The sequence below is a fragment of the Bidens hawaiensis genome, unplaced genomic scaffold (genome assembly GCF_021521415.1).
Source record: "Bidens hawaiensis isolate Kalapana, Puna unplaced genomic scaffold, B.hawaiensis_p1.1 tig00021185_1, whole genome shotgun sequence".
Classification (NCBI taxonomy): domain Eukaryota; kingdom Viridiplantae; phylum Streptophyta; class Magnoliopsida; order Asterales; family Asteraceae; genus Bidens; species Bidens hawaiensis.
In genome coordinates this window covers 220,560-243,767 of record NW_027493278.1, presented here as the reverse complement: position 1 = coordinate 243,767, position 23,208 = coordinate 220,560, and the positions used below count along the sequence as shown (strand labels likewise).

The 23,208-nt window shown below is 35.6% G+C and overlaps 1 protein-coding gene and 1 pseudogene across 2 annotated transcripts in view; one reads left to right on the top strand and one right to left on the bottom strand.

The window, feature by feature from the left end:
* LOC143562977 (putative nucleolar protein 5-2) overlaps positions 1–23,208 on the top strand; it is a 169,214-nt pseudogene that overhangs the window by 28,181 nt on the left and 117,825 nt on the right. The window lies entirely within an intron of this gene.
* LOC143562975 (nucleobase-ascorbate transporter 12-like) lies at positions 1,841–12,585 on the bottom strand. The gene is made up of 9 exons (XM_077050631.1): positions 12,050–12,585; positions 11,414–11,511; positions 11,159–11,329; positions 9,979–10,079; positions 9,567–9,702; positions 9,430–9,480; positions 9,019–9,306; positions 7,835–8,356; positions 1,841–2,298 (listed from the first exon to the last, which is right to left on the bottom strand). The coding sequence occupies exons 1-9, from the start codon at positions 12,483–12,485 to the stop codon at positions 2,077–2,079; spliced, it is 2,025 nt and encodes a 674-aa protein (XP_076906746.1). The 5' UTR covers positions 12,486–12,585; the 3' UTR covers positions 1,841–2,076.

Below are 23,208 nucleotides of genomic sequence, written 5' to 3'. Positions count from 1 at the left end.
TATCTATGATGTTTTGTTAAACGAATATGGTGGTGTGATATATAAATTGGACGTGGCTCAATGGTAGAGTATTCACTATACTAGCAAGCACGTAGGTGGTTCAAAGTTTGCTATCATCGATTTTTTACATGAAAGATATGAAGGATGAGGGTTCGAGTCCTGATCTCATCCGGTTTTACCGGCTTCTCGCGGACGTGGGGTCGGGTTTTATCCGGGGAATCCCTCAATAGGTGGACCGCTAGGGGCTCCGTCCGTCCGGACTCATGGCTGGCTCGGGCTACCCTTAGCCAATGAGGGCCACGTACGAAGTATCCGACAAAACTTAGTTGGTCGTTCCAAAAAAATGATGGTGTGATATATTTATTAATATAAATATTAGAAAAAAAATAAAAGCAGCCTTGTATTAAATATAAAACGTTGTCGGTCGTTATATCTGATATGACTTTGTTTTTTACACAGGTTATAACTCAATGTAGATTAAAATCAACACAACACCGTATTTCTTTTTTTTTTTTATATAAGAATTGTTTATTAAAATATATAGCAAGAAATGTGATACCAATTGGTGCATTTAACAAAAAAAAAACTTAGAAGTGCATAGTAATTATTTTTATTTTTTTCATATATTTTCTTGCCGGTAAATTATAAAGTTGTGTAGTAAAGAGCTAAGGAGTCATCAACTGGTAGCCACATCAACATCAATGGGCATCAACACCAATATAGCCGAAGCGGGACACAAATGAAGATTTAAGAATTCGCCAAAGCTTTAACAGGGATAAAGATAGAATTGAAAGAGGATCCATCACCTTCCACCAATAACATACACATATATTATTTTATTTGTTTTTCTTTATTTAATCGGTTAAAACCACGACATCCTTGTGCATGGGTGGTTAAATCCCAAGTCTCATTGTCTACATGACAATGACTAGGCCTGTAAACGAACCGAACGTTCGGTGAACTGTTCGTGAAATGTTCGACGGGAAGTTCGTGTATGTTCGTTTATTTATGTTTGTTCCTATATGTTTATTTATGGTTGTTTATGTATTAATAAAAAATAATTAAATATTATTTGGATGAATCATCTACTTTAAGTTTTATTATATTTGTTAATTTGTGTTAATTTAAGTGTTTTCATTTATGTTTGTTTGTTTTCATATATGTTCATTTATCTTTGTTCAGTTATATTTTTTTAGATTTTAAACAAACGAACATAAATGCCCATTTTTTTAATTTAACGAACATGAACATAAATATTTGTTTGCTTAAGTGTTCGTGTTTGGTTAAAATTAGATGAACGAACACGAACATGTCCTTGTTCGTGTTCATCAAATTAGTTTACATGCTTTCATTATTCACATTTATAAATACATTGGTCTTAATCTCTAGGCTCTGCGGATGTTATTTGTGTTCGTTTGTGTTCGTGAACACATTAATTTCCTTAATGAACGAACACGAACATAAAATCTCGTTCGGTATGTGTTCATGAACCGTTCGTGAACACATTATTTCCTTAACGAACGAACACGAACACAGCCTTGTTCGTGTTCGTTCGGTTCGTTTACAGCCCTAACAATGACACATCACTTTAACATCCCCTTAAATTAAAGTTTTAACTTAAAAACCACTACACAGTCTAAGCCTTTGTTTATGTAAACATACAACAAAGCCCAGTTTTGTATCAAAACAACTGATTCTGTATCTTAAAACCGCAAACATGCAACTTTGTATCATCTTTCTTTCTTTTGAATCCGGATTATGATTATATTTAATATTTATGTGCGAATGTCACATTCGGTCGATTTCCATGTCACAATATTATACAAACGACACAAAACCAGAAGAAAAATGTTGGCTCAATTAAAACAAGAAGAAAAATATCCAATTACAAACTACATACAAACGCATCCTGACAGTTCTAACATTACAACACAAATCTCCTCTCTTTAATGTACAAAAATCCACCTAATTCTTCATTCTCCCTATTCGCAAACACGCTCGCTTCTAGACCACAATCCGGCTCAGAAAACCATTCTCTTTTCGTGGCAAAAACTTTCACGGTTAACGGACCTTCCCCTATAGCCCGACCCACCTAACCCATCGGAACAACCTCCCAACTCTAAATGGTAGTCCATAGTCTTTAGCAACAGCCGGCTCCTGTCGAGCCGCTTCCGGTTCAGACCACACGTACACCCCTCGTTCTTGCTTACTCCCAGGCACTGTATTGTCCAAAACTACAGCTACTAGGAATGCTATCACCATGTGGAAGGACAACAAGGTGTTCATCACATAATTTAACTGTAACCGCATAATAAACAAAAGCTTCATGAGAAAATATAGAATATACACAAAGGATATGTATATATAGGATAGGCATCGTGTACAAATAAGAAATAGCATGTGAACTGTACAAATAGGAGCAAAACACGCGGTAACAAATTTCTTAATTACTCTAAATAGAACAAGCTACAACAAAATACAAGCAGAGTAATAATAATTTCGCTACACATTACTGTTAGGTTCGGAGTCACACACAAACACGAATACAATAGTAAAACCAAAAGAATAAACGAAAGAGACACAAGGATTTAAGTGGTTCGGTCACGGTGTATGACCTACGTCCACTGTCGATAACTAGGGTTTTCTTATTATTGAGTGATACAAACTTACAAGTACAGGAGAGAATATATAGACTAGACAATTAGGGTTTAACCCTTTAACTAAACTGGGCCTGATTAGAGCTTTTGGGCTTGGCCAAAACTCAAACAGCTTAATCTCCTAATTCTGTCTATTCGTCTAAACCGGACCCGACCCATGATGGATCGGAGACCACAACATAACAATCTCCCACTTGGGCTTCGAGACATCTTCTCTAAACCACCACTTGGATGCGTCAAACATTTCAACCTGCTCCCATTTGGAGACGTAAAATGTCTTCACCTGCATTGCCTTGTACATGTAAAATAAAATCCATCTGGTTTTGCACCTCCTAGTTACCCTTCGCCTTCTCAACATTATTCCTGAAGGCCTGCTGAAGCTCTGCACAGCTTCAGCTTATCCAGTATCACCGGCTTGGTGAACATATCTGTTGGATTCTTAGCACCTGAGATATTTTTCAAACTGAAAACACCATCACTGATCAAATCTCTGACAAAGTGATATCTCCTCCCGATGTGCTTAGTCTTCGAATGATAGACTGGATTCTTCGCAAGTTTCACTGCACTCTCATTGTCACAATATAAGAAGAACTCTGCCTGTTTCTTTCCCAACTCTTCAAGAAAAGTTCTCAACCATACTAATTCTTTACTTGCTTCGGCTGCTGCCATATATTCTGCCTCAGTGGTTGATAAAGCAACACTTTTCTGAAGTCTGGACATCCAACATACTGCTGTTCCCCCAACTGTGAAAACATAACCAGTAGTTCTTTTAAACGTCTTCTTACATCCACCCAGATCAGCATCTGAATAACCCCTGAGAATTGTATCCTTCCCCTTAAAACATAACCCCAAACTGAAAGTACCCTTTAAGTATCTGAGTAACCATTTCACCGCTTCCCAATGTTCCTTTCCCGGATCCGACATAAAACGACTAGCTACCCCGACAGCATGAGCAATGTCTGGCCGTGTACAAACCATGGCGTACATGAGACTGCCAACAGCAGATGCATACGGAACTTTAGCCATCTCTGTTCTTTCTTCCTCTGTTCTGGGAGACTGGTCTTTAGTAAGTTTGAAATGACTTCCCAGAGGTGTGTTTCTCGGTTTAGTCTTCTCATCATTCATCCTGAATCTTTCTAACACTTTCCCTATGTATTTCTCTTGGGATAGTATTATGGAGCCATCTTTCTTTTTGGATATACTCATCCTCAAAATCTGTTTGGCTGGACCAAGATCTTTCATCTCAAATTCATCAGACAACTGTTTCTTCAACTTGCGAATCTCCTTCATATCAGATCCTGCAATTAACATATCATCTACATAAGAAGTAGAATGATATATGAGCCTTTAAACTTCTTTAAGTAGCAGCAATGGTCGGCCTCGCATTTCTTGTACCCAGTTCTCACCATAAAATCATCAAACTTTAGGTACCATTGCCTAGGTGCCTGCTTCAGACCATACAAGCTTTTCTTCAATTTGCAGACCCATTTTTCTTTCCCGGCAACCTGAAATCCCTCAGGTTGTGCCATATAGATCTCCTCGTCAAGATCACCATGTAAAAATGCTGTCTTAACATCTAATTGCTCTAGATGTAAATTTTCTGCAGCAACAATACTTAAGATCAATCTGATGGTGGTCATCTTCACAACTGGAGAGAATATTTCATTATAATCAATTCCCTTCTTTTGCTGGAAACCGTTGACCACTAAACGAGCTTTGTATCGTTTAGACCCATCATGTTCTTCCTTGACTCTATAGACCCATTTATTCTGTAGAACTCTTTTATCTGGTGGAAACTTGGTTAAAACCCATGTCTGGTTTTTACTCAAAGAGTTCATCTCCTCCTTCATAGCATGCTCCCACCGGAGCGAATCTTTCAACTTAAGTGCTTCATAATAACTCTCTGGCTCACCATTTTCAGTTAAAAGGAGATAATTAACTGAAGGTTTGTAACGTACCGGCTGTTTAGAAACTCTGGTGGACCTCCTAACCCAGTGCTGAGGCGGGTCAGGTTCTTGTGGAGACTGTTCATCCTCAGACTCTGAACTCCCACTGTCAGAGACTCCCTCTGACTCTTTATTTCCACCAATATCATCATCTTCAAATTCAGGAACTGTGGTTTCTTCAGTTTCTGTCTCGGGTTCGGTAGCTGACTCAACTGTCTTTTTCTGAGCATCAATTTCATATTCAACCTGCTCTTTCTGAACTCTTGATTTTGAAGTGTTCCTATCTTTGTATAACTCAGCCTCATTAAAAGTTGCATGCTTGCTTCTGACTACTTTTCTGCTTTCTAAATCCCAAAGCCTGTAGCCCATTTCGTTACCCATATCCAATGAAAACATATTTTTTAGCTTTAGCATCAAGCTTGTCATTTTTCACTAGATCATAAGCGCTACACCCAAAGACTTTCAAATGCTTATAATCTGCAGCTTTACCTTTCCACTCTTCTTCTGGTGTCTTGAAACCCAGCGGTACTGACAATCCCCGGTTAATTAAATAAGCTACAGTGTTAACTGCATCTGCCCAGAACGTCTTTGGAAGCCCGGCATTAAGTCTCATACTTCTTGCCCTTTCATTTAACGTCCTGTTCATTCGTTCTGCCACTCCATTTTGTTGAGGAGTGCCAGGGACTGTAAAGATCATCCGAATACCGTACTCTTCACAATAATCACGGAATTCTTTGCTAACGTATTCACCACCGTTATCCGACTTCAAGCATTTCACCTTCAAATCAGTTTCCAATTCAACAGCAGTTTTCCATTTCTTAAAAGTATCAAAAACATCAGATTTATTTTTAAGAAAGTAAACCCATACCTTGCGTGTCGAATCATCAATGAAAGTGACATAATAGTGCGATCCTCCCAAAGAAGAGACTGAAGTGGTCCATAGACATCAGAGTGAATAAGCTCCAATTTCTGAGCTTTCGGTTGTTTTCCGGTCTTTACAAAAGATACTTTCTTCTTTTTACCGAAAACACATGGTTCACAAAATTCAGATTCAACCTTCTTCAGTTCTGGAATTTTTCTTCTAGCAACGAGCATTTTCATCCCTTTTTCACTCATGTGGCCGAGTCGTTGGTGCCACAAACTAGACTGACTCGGTCCACTGGTCACTGCATTTACCCCATCAGCTGGAATTTCAACCATGTATAAAGTGCCCTTCTTTTTACCTCTGGCGATCACAAGATTCCCTTTCACAACTTTCCATTGACCCCCACCAAACATAACATCATATCCTTGGTCATCTAACTGCCCAACAGAAATTAGCTTTCTTCTAAGGCTAGGAACGACCCGAACATCCTTTAGAGTCCATGAGGTGCCCAATGAAGTTTTTAGTTCAATATCCCCCATCCCCGTGATATCAACAGCATGATTATTAGCCAAACGAACTTTACCAAAATTACCTGTTCGGAGATTCTTCATCTTCTTTGTGCTATAAGTGGCATGAAAAGATGCACCAGAATCCATAATCCATGAATCTGTTGATTCTTCAACACAGCAGATAAGAGTCTCTTCTGAACCTTCTGAATCATCTGAACCGGTGGCCAGATTAACTTCCTTCTTAGATTCTTTCTTTTCTTTTGAAATTGAGGGGTTAGGGCATTGGTTTTTGAAATGCCCCATTTCTTTGCAATTCCAACACTCAATGTCTTTTCTGGGCTTTGACTGACTTCTTCTTCTAGACTTTGACCTACCCCTGCCATTACCTTTCTCTCTTCTCCTACCTCTCCCTTCGGTGCTCAATATAGAACTAGATGTCTCACCAGAATTCCTTCTTCTTATGTCCTCCCCTAAAATCAAATCCCGGACTCCTTCAAAAGTAAGCTTAGTATTCCCAGAAGAACTACTAACTGCAGTAACAGTCCCTGACCAACTTTCGGGTAACGAGGATAACAAGAGTAACGCTTGAACTTCATCATCAAACTTGATATCAACAGAAGACAAACGAGAAATAATAGTGTTGAAGTCATTAACATGAGAGGTAACAGATGCCCCTTCCTTCATTCTGGTGTTAACTAGCTGTCTAATCAGAAATACCTTGTTTGATGTAGAAGGCTTTTCATACATATTTGACAAGGCTTTCATAAGACCATACGTGGTAGTTTCATTTACAATATTGAATGCCACATTCTTAGCTAGTGAGAGTCTAATAACAGCTATGGCTTTTCTGTCAAGTACCTTCCACTCATCATCTTTCATACTTTCCGGTTTCCTCTCTTCTAGTGCTTCCATTAAGTCTTTCTGACATAGCAAATCCTCAATTTGCATTTTCCACCATCCAAAATCCTGACCATCAAACTTCTCAATCTTGATCTTTCTGTCCTCAACCATTATCCAAACTGAGTTTTGATTACAGCAAACAACCAAACTACCCAAGGAATAAAAGGACTGGAAACTGATTAGAAAAAACGAACCAGCAGCTGCGGAACCCTAATCAGCGGCGGCGGAACTGTAGCAGCGGCGGCGGTACTGTAGCGGCGGCGGTACTGTAGCAGCGGCAGCGGTACTGTAGCAGCGGCGGTGGAACTGTAGCAGCGGAGCAGCGGCGACGGAACTGTGTGTATAATCGAGAACCAGGCTCTGATGCCAATTGTTAGGATCGGAGTCACACACAAACACGAATACAATAGTAAAACCGAAAGAATAAACGAAAGAGACACAAGGATTTAAGTGGTTCGGTCACGGTGTATGACCTACGTCCACTGTCGATAACTAGGGTTTTCTTATTATTGAGTGATACAAACTTACAAGTACAGGAGAGAATATATAGACTAGACAATTAGGGTTTAACCCTTTAACTAAACTGGGCCTGATTAGAGCTTTTGGGCTTGGCCAAAACTCAAACAGCTTAATCTCCTAATTCTGTCTATTCGTCTAAACCGGACCCGACCCATGATGGATCGGAGACCACAACATAACAATTACAAGTAGCATAATTATCATTACTCAATCATTTTGTTATAGAGTAATAATAATTTCGCTACACATTACTAGTAATTATTATTTGTAATGTGTAGCGAAATTATTATTACTCTGCTTGTATTGTTGTAGCAAAATTGCCACCGCGTGGACTTTTATACACTTCGTACCATTTGCACGTTAAAAGTGATTTGTATTACATCCTAATACTGTGTGTGTGTGTAGCTGTATAGGTAGATAGAGAACAATAAATCATACCCCTCCATATTGTGAGCGGAAAGGACCGTGAGAAGCAACAATGTAAGGCTGAAAGTAAGCGGGAACGGACGAGTTTGAATTTGGGGAGATACCGTATTGCTGAAAGTAGGCTGGAACCGATAACGAGAAAAACAAAGAAAGCCCAATAATAATAATATTGCGTGAACTTCCAGCCTCACTATAACGCAGATTCGATAAGCCCAATGCTGCAAGCATGGCCCACATAATGCATAACAGGCCCGCAACCATCACTTGAGGTATTGATGCAATGAACCCTCCTACTTTACCTACTGGAGATAAGATTATCAAAACTAATGCACCCAACTCAACTGCTCTACGACTCCCCATTTTAGTGACAGCAATCGTGTGCACGTTTTCGGTCAAAGAAGTTGACCCGGTCCCGGTTCCCCACAAGCCAGCCAAGACGCTACATAGACCCTCGAGACCAATCCCACGGCTCACGACACCTGGCGTAGGTGGTCTAGCTGCCACCAATAAAGATGAAGCATGGTATGACCCGACCTATATTAATTAAATAACACTTCCATAAATTCAAAATCACTAGTAATTTATGAGAATTTGTACACCACAAATAGCAAAGTTTTTCTTTCTTTTTTTTACCATAAAAGGTTTTAAATTTGACCACAAAAGGTTATTTTAACGATTTAAATTAGTATAGTATTCATCTTTTTATAAAGTGACAACAAAATTTTTGTTTTTAAAGTTAGGCCACAGTTTTATTTTTTAATTTAAATTAGTATAGTTTTCACTTTTTATAGATTGACCACCATATTTTTATGCTTTGAAGTGTAGCCACAAAGGTTTTGCTTTTTAAATTTGATTTTAAAAAAAGACTTATGCAGGTGTGTTAAAATTTTCTTTTCCCCATGTTCTGGTATAAATTTTAGTGACGAACCGATACCGACGACATCGGTACCCGTATTCGTTTTTATAATTATCGATAGATGTAAACACATGCCGGTGCCTTATGGGCATAACACGAGTTTATTCATTTTTTGGTTTTCGATCGATTTAAAACACGTCGAAATCCTCTTGGGCATATCACAACCATATTTCTTTGGTTTTTTTTCTTTTGGTTGTCATACTGAGTGCCAGTATTGTACCAATACCGTAACGAATCAAACCAGGGAATTCGACTAGTTACTTTTAGTTTTGAAACTTACTGAATCAACTGAAGATATAACAGACACCATGCACATTACAATCGACATTTTCCAGTTAAAAACTGGCGTTCCCCATTGTAACGGATATGGAAACCTAAACCATGGTGAAGATTTTAACGCATGTGATGTATCAGCTCTGCAACTTTTCATCCTGGCCACATGTTTTCTGCAGTGATCGGATATCATATTTGAAGTTGGTATATTTACATCACAGCCATCATACTTGTAGGCCCCGGCTTCAGTTAGAAGAAAAGATATAGCCCATGTAATAGCCAGACCCAAAGGTACCTAACAACATAAATTATAAATCATATATTAATAATATTTAACTACAATATTAGATATTACATTGTCAATTTGTCACTTGAACAAAATTGTTTAAATCTTAAAATTGACATTAGGTTTACTTACAGCATAAATTAGAAATACACGGTGTCCCAAAACAGATACCTTGCGAAGGTACTGAAAGATAAGAACATATAGCATTATGAGATTTCTAAGCTAATCAGTAAACAAGGGCAAAACGAGAAATGTCGAAGATAACTTACTAGAGAAAAAATAATAACAATTAGAATCTGCACCATGCCAATTTCAAGACACGCACCCATTTGTGGGAAACCGTAACTGTAGAACGAAAGTCCAACAGCAGCAATAGTTGGGGATACTACCACAGGGTTAATCAATCTGAAAGAGTAAGACATAAGTTAGTCCGGGCAAACTGGGCAGGTACGGGGTGCGGGTCAGAGCGGGTGCGGGTCAGAATAGGTTCTGATCAAATCAAGTTCGACGGGAAACGGGTTAAGCATAATGAACTCGAGCCAAAACAGGTTTGGCCAGGTTAAAGTGAGTCGTTTTGGGGAAAAAAAGGTAATTCGTTATCCTAAAACTAACCGTTTGTATAGTGTTTCAAACTTTGTAGCATAAGAACAGGCCATTAAATGGAAGAGAAGTGACACATACCTCAAGAGTAGTGCCATTATTCCACTGTATCCAAGTAATGCTTGAAAGGCTGATGCAATAATTATGGCCCCTTGAAGCTCCTTCATTATATGCTTAAAATTCTGTAGTATCATAAACGTTAGTTATACAGCAATATATGGTTCGTGATAGTATGATACATCATGCAATGGTCAAACTACAACTCTCTAAGGACATACAATGATGGTCAAAGCAGGAATGTAACAAGGAATATAGACTTCCACATTGTGTCTAAACAGAAACATTGCCAGATGGAGGGCATTAGTAAAAGCCAAAGAAAGTGGACCACCTGCAACCTTTTTGTATCTTTTTAGACTTCAGTGGGTTATTCTTTCCTTATTCTTGTACTTTTACTTAATAATGTTCAGATGAATTGTCAATTTTGAGGTATATATAGACAAATGAATCTAGAACTTTGCAATAACAAACAAATTGGTTGATAAATGATAATAACCACTAAAGTATGTTAATGGAATAATGGTAACACATATAGCTGATATTACGATTTCTTAGGCTACCTAGAGAACTTTTAGCTTTTAAGGTGTACCTTAAATTTTATGGTCTTACTAAAGTCATCATCTTCAAAGAGCCTCAAGCACACAAACTATTGAAGTTCTTCTATGCTAATGTGGGTTTGCAATCAGATTCACCTAGCATGAATTATATCTTTTTGGGCTTCTATGGGTTATTTGTTTCTTATTCTTGTACTTTTACATAACATGATAACAATGTACAAGTGAATTGTCAATTTAAAGGTATATGTACTACTATGTAGACAAATGAATCTAGAACTTTGCAATAAAATATCCAACTGATTGATAAATGATAACCACCACTAAGTATGTTAATGGTAAGTTGGTAACGTATATGGTTGATGTTTTACTTTCTTAGGCTACCTAGAGGTCTTTTAGGTTTTAGGTGTACCTTAAATTTTATGATCTTATTGAAGTCCTCATCTTCAAAGAGTCACAAGCACACAAACCATACAAGTTCTTTTATGCTAATGTGGGTTTGCAATCATATTCACCAAGCATTAATTATATACCATCACAATATCAGATAACTTATGCAAATCTACATTAAGCATAGTGGTAATCTAAGGAGAAAATGTTTAATCATGCTGATAGATAATATAAAATTAATAATTAAAACGTATGCTTACATTTCCACTCAATCCAAGAAACTCAGGGGACTTTATTATCGCGAGTGCAGGAGCAAGAAATACAAAAGATGGACCTTGTATGAGTGGTAATCTGGATCCAAAATTAGCTTGTAGAAGTGTGGTCACTCCGGAAACAAAAAGCACAGTCGAAACCACCATTGATGTATCTTCCTACAACCACTAACTCTCATCAGACTTATTCAAGTGAGCATACATAGTATTAAAGCTAACCAGAAATAATAATTGAGTGCTTACATGATCACCACCCATTGCAGGAACAATAACAAGAGGGATTAAAACCAATGAGCCCAGAATTGATAGATAGTGTTGCAATCCATAGAAACCAATGGGCACTAAACACAACAATCAAAGCAGAGCAATTATCACACACACACATACTTTTGAGGTTAAAAGAATTAACTTTTAAAAAAACTGAGAATAATTTGGAAGCATACTAAATTTTGTAAAGTATCTGATTAAGCCTATAAACCAACCGCTCGTCAGTAAACCGTTCAACGAGAAGTTCATTTATTTAATAGACGAACTTACATGAACACATGTCTCGTTCGTTCATTTATCCTCATTTGTTTACGTTCATTTATGTTCGTTAGTTTACGTTTGCTTAAATTCACTAGTTTGTAACATGAACAACTTTTAATTGGTGTTTGCTCGATTATGTTCATTTCATCCATGTTCAACGTGAATCATTTGTTTATATTATTAACAAACGAACATAAACAAAGAGTAACACAAACATCTTTTTAACGAACGAACACGAACAAGAAAACCTCCGTCGTTTAATTATTCCTGTTTCGTTTACAGTTACACATATGACTATGATATAATAATAATAATAATAATAATAATAATAATAATAAAAATAATAATTACCAAGACCAGGAGTATCTCTAAGCTCATACTTCATATGCGGATGACGTGTCACATACTCATCCTCCACAATCTGCGGCAACACATTTTCCACGTCACCATTCCTACCCGCTCTCTGTCCACTCCGAGCCGCCACCGGAGCCGTCACCGCTTCCGCCGGCTTAGCCGGAACCTTAGCCGCCGGCGTCTCATCTCTCTTCTTCTTCACCGACTCATCCTTACCGGATTCCACCGTCACACTCACCGGCGCCGTGGCCGTCGCCGGAGCATTACCGTTGACACGTGGATCAACCGGAGGCTTGTTAACTTGACCGGAATCACCGGCATTGGCCTCGCCGGAAAACCTAGGGCGAAAGCCGGTTCGTTTGGCCCATGAAGACGGAGGTATTGCTGGTGCGTCGGGTTTGGGGCGGGTATTCGGGTCGGAGGTTTGTGCCATAGTTAATTAATGATGTAGTAATTCATTGTAATGTATAGATCTGGAATTAGGGTTTTGAGTTTATATAAACATGAAATTGGTTCACAAATGGAGTGTGATTTAGATTTAGCAAGTAATAATAATAATGGAATGTGGTTATTGTTGTTGGTGTAATTAAAGATATTAATCACATTAGAGAGATTATAAATTGAGTGTTATGTTAGAAGAGTGAAGTGTGTTGAGTGTTTATGGGGAAGAGAAGACAGCTCATATAACAAGTGAGTGTAAAATGTGGTTTTAGCAAATGTGTACCTTTATCTTTTGAAATAGTACATTTACAGTCCCATGGTTTAAAGTTTTAACTATGGGGTGCGGGGTTCCGTTATGTTACTGGGTGAGTAGAGAAGATGGTTGATTTATACTGAAATAAATATTTTCGGAAACTTGTGTATGTTTCCGTAGCCTCTGATTTGATATGTTTTTTAGGGTTGTCGGGTTTTAAGGATCTCAACTTTTGTCTGCTGGTCGGGTTTAGCCTAAACTCAATAAATTTTACATACGGTCTGAACTTTGAATGTATTTTTTGCAGTGGTCACACACTAACAGAAAGTTAATTCCGTTAGCTTTTTTTGATGATGTGGACTACTTATGTGGGAAAAACGTGTCTATTACTACAAATCGAGTGTTCATTAGAAATGTAGACCAAGCTAACTAAAAGTTGCTAAGAGTGAACCCCGTTAGTTTTTAGTGTGTTTGTTAGAAATGTAGGCAATGTGTATGAGTTTCTCTCTTAATTTGTAGGAAGGCGCACATTTTATCACATAACGGTCCACATCATCAAAAAGAAAATAACTAAAAGGTTACCTTTAAATTAGTAAAATTCGTTTAAAATTAGGGTTGTCTGTAAGCAGTTTTTTGTGTTGGGATTAATCTCGACCAATATGTAAAAGTTGAAATTATTAAAAGCCACTAACTTTTTTTCTATATATTGTTAGAAAGAATAAAATACAACTTATAAGTAATAACTAATGCTATGAATGAATATAAAAGATGTAAAAGTTGATATTTTGAATGGTATATAGGATGAGTTCTGTATCTGAGCGACTCAGATCTCTTCCTCTGAATGGCTTCATTCAGAGGTAACCAAACACACCCTTAGTTTGGTATGGTTTCCAGGTCAAAAGTCAACCTCATATTTTGGTTTTTAGATTTTACAAATTATATGCTTTTGTTATGAATGATTCGGTCCAGATATAAAGACTCAGCAATATCAACCTTGTTTTGGTCAAACAAAGAATAACAAACGTGTTAATAGGAGAAAAATAAGGCAAGAGATAATGAGATATATTACTTATAACTAATTGTAATAAAAACTTTTAACATGAAATATATTATTTTGTAGAATATTGATTTTCAATTGTAGACTTGTAGTTTGGTTGTTTCAGATTTTTATATGTATGTCATATTTTGATAACCGAACCTTAAAATTCGGTTATCAAAAAATACATAATGCCATAACGGAATCTCATTGGTTAATTTAACTATTATGATTTGATTTTGTACCAATGATTATTTTTGATTTAAGATGTATACAATAATACAACTAATTATTGAAATCAATCCAAATGGTTTAATGTCTTGATGTAGTATTGTAGTTACAGTAATAATTTATTTATGGATAGAAAGTAAACAATTTACGTGAAGGTGACAAGTTTTTTTAACCAATAAAGCAAACATGAAGTGGACAAGTTTGTTTCAACTTTCAACCCTACATTCAATCTTTATTAATATTTAATTTCATTTACTAGTCATTCAAATATATTCATTTAAGGTAACATTCTAGCCAACCACAACTCAAATGAACCATTTATGTTTTTAACATTTTGTATTTGAGTAGGAAGTTTGCAGCGATACAACTGCTTTAATTTGGTTGGTATTGGTTAACTTTGCTAAATCACCTATGCTAAATTAGAAAAAAGAGTCCAAAATAGTATCGACACACAGAAAGCTTGTAATCAATACGACACGAACTAGACCGGTATCGGTTAGGTTTGTTACGACATCGATATTAAACCCAAATATAGATTAGTAAACACCTATAATAGTGGCACTCGTATAACGTATGCTAAAATAAATTTAGCATGGTTAATACGACGTTTATTAGGCCAGTAAAACCCGGGAATTACGGCGGCTAGTTGATGTAAATTTAGTCAAATCCATGCTCGTAACAGTTGCGTTTGTTATTGTAGCAAAACTAAACCCACAAAATAATTCCAAGAATTAACATATTTCAAAGAAAAGTAGTGAGTAATGTACTGATATAGCTTATTATAAAAAAATACATATTTAAACGATGTAGAAGTTGAGAACTATTTTTTGTACGTTGTTGAATGTTGTTATCTTAGTTAAAAAGTTATACGCTAATTGTATACATATATACATACAAGTTTTACACATCTATGGTTTTTCACAAAGTGTTATTTTACGCCCAAACAATCATGAATCATTGTATCCAAACAAATTGTTGTACTATAATTAGAATATCTGCTTTATCAAGTTTGTACAACGTAAAGTTTGGGTTTAAGGATCACCAGGGGTCGCTTCTCCACTTTCTAATAATATGTTTAATCCAAATTATTGTTATTCTTGTGAGTTTTTGTTTTCTTATGTTTCAAAACTATATATAAAAAAGTGATTAAATATTCAATATCATAACTAGAATCGATTGATCTCGTTACACATAGAAAATGCTTATGGTTTTATTTACCAATATGATTGAAAGCACATGACAGGAGCAGATTTAATATGGGTTGCGGGAACCCATTGATGTTCAGATTTTACGTTAAACAATACATAAAAAGATTTAGCGAACCCATAAGATTTTTCAAAATGAATTAGTAACAAAAAGTTTAAGATGGAGTCGTGGTAAACTTCTTCTCCCTAAGGTTCTTCCAATCTTAATATGTCTCAAGTTCAAGTCTAAACCATCACTTGTTATTAGTTGATGTTTTAAATAGCTAAAAAAAGGAGTGTTTTCGCCTCGGTTACTTTCAAACATATTCACACTTTACGTCTCCACAACTCATTAGTTGTAATTTTTTCCTCCATTTTTAAGACCTTGTATTAAGATATCGTATTATATAATATTAATATTCCCTATCCCGACCGGTCTAAAAAATTTAACATTTGATTGTGCAAAATTTGAACATCAAAAAAGGGTTAACCCATAGGAAAAAATATTCTTGGATCCGCACTGACACATGATTCCGTGCTAATAGAGAGTATGTTTGGTTGAAAGTAATGAAATAAAGGAGGAATGCAATGGGAGAATGAATGGAATGAACAAGGTAATGAAATGGATCATTACCATTCCTTTGTCGTGTTTGGTTAACTATGGGAATGAAATGAATTATTAGTTAATGTTGTTTGGTATCAAAAGACAATTTGTAGGAATAAAATAGAAATAATAAAAACACTAAGTAATTTTTTTACCAAAAAAAAATAAAAAATAAAAAAAAAATAACTGTAATGGCGACGGTGGTGGTGGTAACTCCGGCGAAGAAAATGGTGGTAGCGACGGTGGTGGTAGTGGTTATCAGGTGGCAAGGGCGGTGGTAGGAGGGGTGACGATGGTCAAGAGATGTAGAATTGGTAGTGATGGCGATGTTAGGATGGTGGAGGTCACGTGGTGGTGGCGGTGAAGGTGAGGCGGCGACGGAGACAATGGTTGTGGTGGTTAGGGTGACAGTGGTTACAGTGACAATGGTTGTGATGTTACAGTGACAATGGTTGTGACGTTACGGTGACAATGGTGGCGGTGGCGGTGGCGGTGGCGGTGGCGGTGGTAGTGGTGGTGGCAGCGATGACGGTGGTGGTGGCGGCGGCGACGGTGGTGGCGGAGGTGGTGGTGGAGACGACGACAGTGGCAGTGGGGTGGTGGTGGTGGTGGTAGTAGTTGTGGTTGATGTTGTTAGGTGGTGGTGTTGTTGAGAAAGTAGAGTGAATGAGGATTGTAATGAAAAAAAGAAGTGGGTGGGAATAAATGGTTTTGATGGAATGAGATTCCATGTGTAATGGATTATTCCATTCCATTGAGCAACCAAACACTACTTTTTTCATTCCCAAGCAATGAATCATTTCATTCCCCCTATAATTACTGCATACCAAAATCTACCTTAAGGTTCAAACCTTTCGCGCCCTAGTTTTGTGCTAAAACTTATTGAAGGAAATATGTTCAATAACACGTAATGATTTCCAGTTTTGTTGGTTAGTTAGACATTGACGAGTCTCATGATTTTTTTATAGCGAGTTTTTGTTTAACAAATATTCATTTATCTTTGTTTCAAACTTTCATTCAGAGTATCCCGGATATGCATCATCATTATGTCGTTGAACTTATGACATGATATTATGATCTGCCGTATGTATTCAAAACAGTTTGGACTTTACTATCTTCGAGCTTCTTTCTTCATCAAGCTTTCATTTTTTGGTAAATTTTAATAATTTATTTAGTTATTATTTTTCAAAAACCTTTTATCATTACAACTACGACATCATAACAAGATATATTATTTTTGCTTTGACATCAATTATTTTCTGCAGGGTCAAATATTGGCATATTGCAAAATTATTATAAAATGTCACAAGATTGTTGATTGATTTTGTTTGGGTAAATATGTTATAAGATGATGTGTAAAGTTTAATCAAATTGGACTTTTGCCTTATATTTTATTTCCGGCCTTAGTATATGTGGTTTTTAGGTAGATTATAACTTAAGTAAAATTTGTTAATCCTGATATTTGTTAATCCTAACTATAGCTTTTATACCAACTCGATTATTTGACCGACTTGATATATTTTCTCCAATTTTGACCTCTTTGCATGCATTTGGACAATTTCTCATTTCTAGCTGTCTAATCCTCTAACAAGCAAGAATCAAGAATCACGGTCTTGTGGAAAGCATCCTTCACGCGACCCTTCAAATCAACCGAAAATGACGCTCCAACGGATCTTTAAACGAGAAACAAAAATAGAAGCCACCTTTAACCAATCACTGACATTTTGCCAAACCACCAACGCAACCGCACAAGCTGTGAAGATGCGCTCTAGCTACTCAATCGCCAGGTCAAAAGAATACAATTTTGAGGGGTTCATTAGAATATTCCTCATGCTTAACGCCTCCTAAGTAGGAATCATATTTGGCTCCACCCTCCACGCAAAAATATTACATTTATACAGCACCCACTTACACCACCAATTCATAGCAAAGAAGCAATATACAAATCCTACCTAGGGAAGATGGGAGTGTTACCTATGATTTGATAATATCTAGTAAGCTTGTTTAGGTGTACCCATTCAATCATGTAAACTAACCACTAAGACCATGCGAAGTGGTAGGAGGAGAATTGAGGGAGAAGTGTGTCACGTGATACTCAATCAGCAAGAAGATAGATTGTATTTTACGGGTGTAGTGGTGTGGAAGAGATTGTGGGAGATGTGTCACAATTTTAGTGGTTATGTAAATAAAAACTAATAAAATTTAGATGGGCCCTGATTTCCTTTACAATCTCAATGAGAAATATTTCTCCATTCAGATGTAAAAAAAGGAGGGGGGGGGGGTTGTCATATCACTTCTTCCACTTACACCACTACGAGTGGTCTTAGACTAGGACACTAGATAGTATTGTAATAGATGTTGGAGCTCAACAAACATGCAAACTTTTACTTTATAATATTTTGGTGACCAGGGCCGGCCCTTGGGTAGGGCGAGCCGGACAACCGTCCAAGGCACGTAATTTTTGGGGGGCCAAAATTATTTTTATATATTTTTAATATTTTATGTAGTGATAGATAGAAGTTTTCATGGAGGAAGTGAGTTGTAGAGATAAAATGAGGAATATGATAGGTGTTGAAGAAAAGTAATATTTTTTTACTTGGTCTTTGTGTCTCTTTTCTCTCTCCTGACACTACCACTCCACCAGTGAACAATCAATGGTTTATATGTATACTTTTTTCACTTTAATTTAAGTTGTAAATTCATTTTATTTTTTATTTATTACTAAGATATAAATTTATTTTTAGTTTTTTTTGTTACTAAATGAGTAAATGATTTGAATAACTAACAGTTTTTTACTTTTACTTTTTTTTATCTAATTCTATATGATTATTATATTTTCTATATCAAGCTTTTAACTTTGCTGGCCATACATTTATAAGACTTACTCTAATTTTAATTTAACAATACATGTTTATTTCTTTTAAAATATTTCTTTAGAAGAATATGTTGTAAAAGAAACCTTAAACAATAGTTGGGCTATATCATCTCTTCTAAATACCAATGAAATTAATACTCAAAGAAGTTAGAAAAACTTTTTGAAGAATAAATTATTGGTGATCTTGTTTTGCGTAAACCGATTAATGATCAATAATTTTAAATATACACCCTACAAAAATTTATATCCAAAACCCGTTTAAACTATACGGGCCTTTTTTTCCAGCTCGGCCGAGATATATAAATCCTCGAGGACGGCCCTGGTGGTGACAACCCTAACTTCTAAGTTTAAAACTTTTTATCTCACATGTAGATTTAAAGATAACTATCATGTTGAATTTTAATTAGAGTCTAAACCATGTTTTATAATATATATTGTTTGTACTCTTGGTTTTCATAGTCTTATCATTAAAACTCATTATTAAAAGAAGATAAGTCTTTACTCAACATATTTGGGTAGGTGTATTAGTCAGGTTAAGTGTTCCCTTACTTGTGAAATGAGATAAAAATGCATCTAAATGAATGTTTAAATGTCTACATTAAATTGTGGTTACACGAATATAAATAAAAAAAATTGCATGTATGGTGTTTATGAGATCGGTCCGACTTGATGGTTTTTAGTTTAACCGTGAAACACATTTTTTAGTAACTATAAACAAAAACTAAAGCCGAACCAAACAAACCCGGTACTATGATTTGGACTCATGGCACATTCAAACACAAGTTAGTGTGACGCATCTTGAGTTATGATTATGCATAGTTTTATATAATATTATATTTTAGAAACACAAGGAATATTATTTTACGCTTATAAATTACACGAAAATATTTTGTTATGAATTTTTCTACAGTAAGTTGCACCAATGATTAGCTTTATAACAAGTTGAAACTTGTAAGCTAAAGGATTAGATGGGCCACATAATAAGTTATCTTGCACTTGAGAAAAAGACCACATAAAACCTTGTTTAAGTTTATTGTAAATATGAAAATGGTGACATGCCTTACCTTATTTAAGTTTATTGTAAAAATGAAAAATATGGTGACATACCTTTGTTCATCACTTATTTTGAAATGGCCCAGTTACATGTTTTCATTAAGACTATGTGTTATGGAGCATGGTTAATTAATCAAAGTTGTCACGTCACCGCTACATAGACAATGAGATATTAACTAACTAAACCATCAAAGCTGTATAATGAATAAGGGTTAGTTAACAAGTTATTAATCATGGTGATGGTGATGGATGAATCAATAAAAAATATTCAAGAATTGTAATGATGGCGATGCTGGGCGTGAGTAGAATGGCGATGGAGAGGCCGAGAGGGGTAGCGCCTGGTTTTTGCTCGGTGTAATGATGGTATCGCTTGGTTTTTTCTGACTAGGTTGGGTTTGGTGCCCAACCATGCACCACTACACTCGATCTAAGAGTTAACAATTACACACATTAGTATACTTAGTTGAAAATACAAAACCAACTAATATTCTAGTGATAAAATAGTGTACTCTTTAACAAAGTGGTTATAACTTACAAGTTTAAATTTTTGCAGTAAAAAGAAAGAGTGAGGATTGAAAAAATGCAATAAACATAATTACAAGAGCGTTCGCCTAAAAAGATGCTTTTGAATAACTTTTGTTTTTCTTTTAAATAAATTACTAAAAATAAAAATAGATTTTAAAGTTAATTACATGGATGCCCCATCAAGTTTACCCATGTTGTATGTTTGCTATCTAATTTTTTAAAATGACAAGTATGATCTAAATAATTTGTTACGGTAACACCTTCTTAACTTTTTGATGATTATTTTAACAATAAGTCAATAATTACTTTTGTTATTTGTTTCTTTTCTTCAATAAAACTGACAAGCTTTTATTTTTAGCTTATAATTGTAACACATTGAAACTAACAAACAAAACCAATTATTCTGTTATGTTTTAAGTTAAGATTTTTGAAATATCGGACACGTGTTGATATCCTTTTGGGTATATTAAAACTTTAATTTATGGGTTTTCTGTTTTTGTAACAAACTGAACCAATACTGACCTTATTCACATTAAGGTCCCGCTGCAATGCGCGAGTTAAATTGCACTGGTTGTTGATTAATGAAACAAGCTTTAAGTTCAACTTCAAAGATGCACACTTAAAAGTTAAAAGACCATCTTCAACTTCAAATTCCAATCATGTGATTATGTGAATAATGGCTGGGCCTAGTCCATTGATAAACTGATAACAAATAAGGGTTGGGGTAGATAATGAACTCTGATTGTGGTAATGTTTGCCTCTATGGCTCCATGGTCTCCAAAATACTTGGCCCATCAGACCCTGACAAGCCCATCTATGATTCCAGTGTTAACATATTAATTGCATAAAGTTTGGATCAAATACAAATAAAATTAATGTGTTAAACGTAAGAATCAAGTACAGTATTTATGCAATTACTCTATGATAATCACTCTATGATTTAATTACATAATTACTCTACTTGATTCTCACGTTTAGCACGTTAATTTCATTTGTACGTTAACAATCCCCTAATTGTATATTTGTGTCTATGATCATATAATGTTTAAAAAACCAGTTTTCAACTGTATAGGGTTGGGCTTAGAAATGGTATAGCCTGGTTGTAGCGGGCAGTCAGGCAGTTCAATATAGTAGATTATAATTTCATAAAAATGCAACTTTAATTAAAAAATAATACATGAATACATATTCCATTAAAAAATAAATTAAAGAGTAAAGTGTCATTTTCGTCCCTGTGGTTTGGCAAATAATGCGAATTTAGTCCAAAATTTTTATTTTTTGCATATGAACCCTCCACGTTTCCCAGTTCTTGCCTATTACATCCAAATCACTAACCCCGTTAAATTTAATCGTTAAGTTAGTGGTAGACATGTCTTTTCACTCTTTCTTTATTATAATACTTTAATACTTATTTCAGTGAACTGCGGTTTTCGTCCTTCTGGTTTGTCCAAATCTGCAGTTTTAGTCCAATAGTTTCGAATTTGCAATTTTCTTCCTTATGGTTTCATTTCACTTGCAATTAAACCTGACTTCCTCAATCTCGTTAAGTCTGGCCGTTAAACTCATCAGTGTGCATTTCACGTGAGGGACAGTTTTGTCGTTTTTCTCCCCAAATAAACCTTAGTCTTAATTCGCAACCCCCCTCACGTGAGGGGCTGGGGTGTATTTGGGGAAAAAGGGGGGGAAAAAGGACAAAACTGTCCCTCACTTGAAAGACACACTGATGAGTTTAACGATCAAACTTAATGAGATTAGAGAATTTGGGTTTAATTGCAAGTGAAATAAAACCATAGGGAAGAAAATTGCAAATTCGAAAGTATTGGACTAAAACTGCAGATTTGGACAAACCAGAAGGATGAAAACCGCAGTTCACTGAAATAAGTATTAAAGTATTATATAAAGAAAGAGTGAAAGACATGTCTACCCATGATTTAACGATTAAATTTAACGGAGTTAGTGATTTGGATGTAATTGGCAAGAACTAGGAAACGTGGAGGGTTCATATGCAAAAAATAAACTTTTTGTACTAAATTCGCATTATTTGTCAAACCACGGGGACGAAAATGACATTTTACTCTAAATTAAAAGTTAACATAATCCGAAAGTTGCTCGACGGAAATATTAAGAGCAATTTGATTTGATGGTTAATTGGTCAAAGGCTGCTAGGTTAAAACTTAATATCGAAAGGTAAATGGTTTATGAATAGACTACTAAAAGTCTCTGGTCTAAAGTCTAAGCCTAGTATTTTACCTCAAAGTTAAACCAATACAACAGTTGCAACCAGTATTAACGGTAACTCTAGCGGTTGAAACTATAAACCGATATTACTAAAACCAGTTTTTAAAGCATCGGATAAAGTGGTCTTCAAACTTTAGTTCAAAGTGTTTAATAAAAGTTTTAGAGTTAATCACAGAGGTGGTCCCTTTGGTATATCAATATTCCATTTTTTCGGTTTATAAGAATTTAACATATTGGGGCTGATTAGATCAGAGCATCAATAAAAAAATCAAGTGAATTCAAATTATGCAATTTAATTCATTAACTCCAATAGATTTAGGAAAAAAAATATTAGGACAAACTTTAGCTTATCAATTGATTCTATCCGCAAGTTTGTACCAATAGATGAAACTGAACTCTAGAAACTTGAGCATGTTCTTTTCCATAATTCATGGGAATTCAAATGAATTGGAATTCAAATCCCATGAGATGGTGTGTTCGTTTCGTTGGAATTATAATTTCAATTCTATTTTGGTGTGTTCTTTGTCAAAGAATTGGAATCGGAATTTAATTGCTTCAAATTCCTATAAATAAATGGACTTTTAAATCCTTCCAAAATATAGATGAGTTCAAGTAAATTCATTTGAATATTTTCTCGAGATTTTTATTTTTTATTTTTATTTTTTTTAACGAGGAGAACGAATAAAACAATTTATTTTTTTTTTCTATTTTTTTTT

Coding starts and splice junctions, on each gene's coding strand:
- LOC143562975 (XM_077050631.1), bottom strand. CDS start 12,485: ATGGCACAAACCTCCGACCCGAATACCCGCCCCAAACCCGACGCACCA. Junction 11,330..11,413: donor CTGCAATGGGTGGTGATCAT/GTAAGCACTCAA, acceptor TAGTGGTTGTAG/GAAGATACATCAATGGTGGT. Junction 2,299..7,834: donor TCCGCTCACAATATGGAGGG/GTATGATTTATT, acceptor ATGCGGTTACAG/TTAAATTATGTGATGAACAC.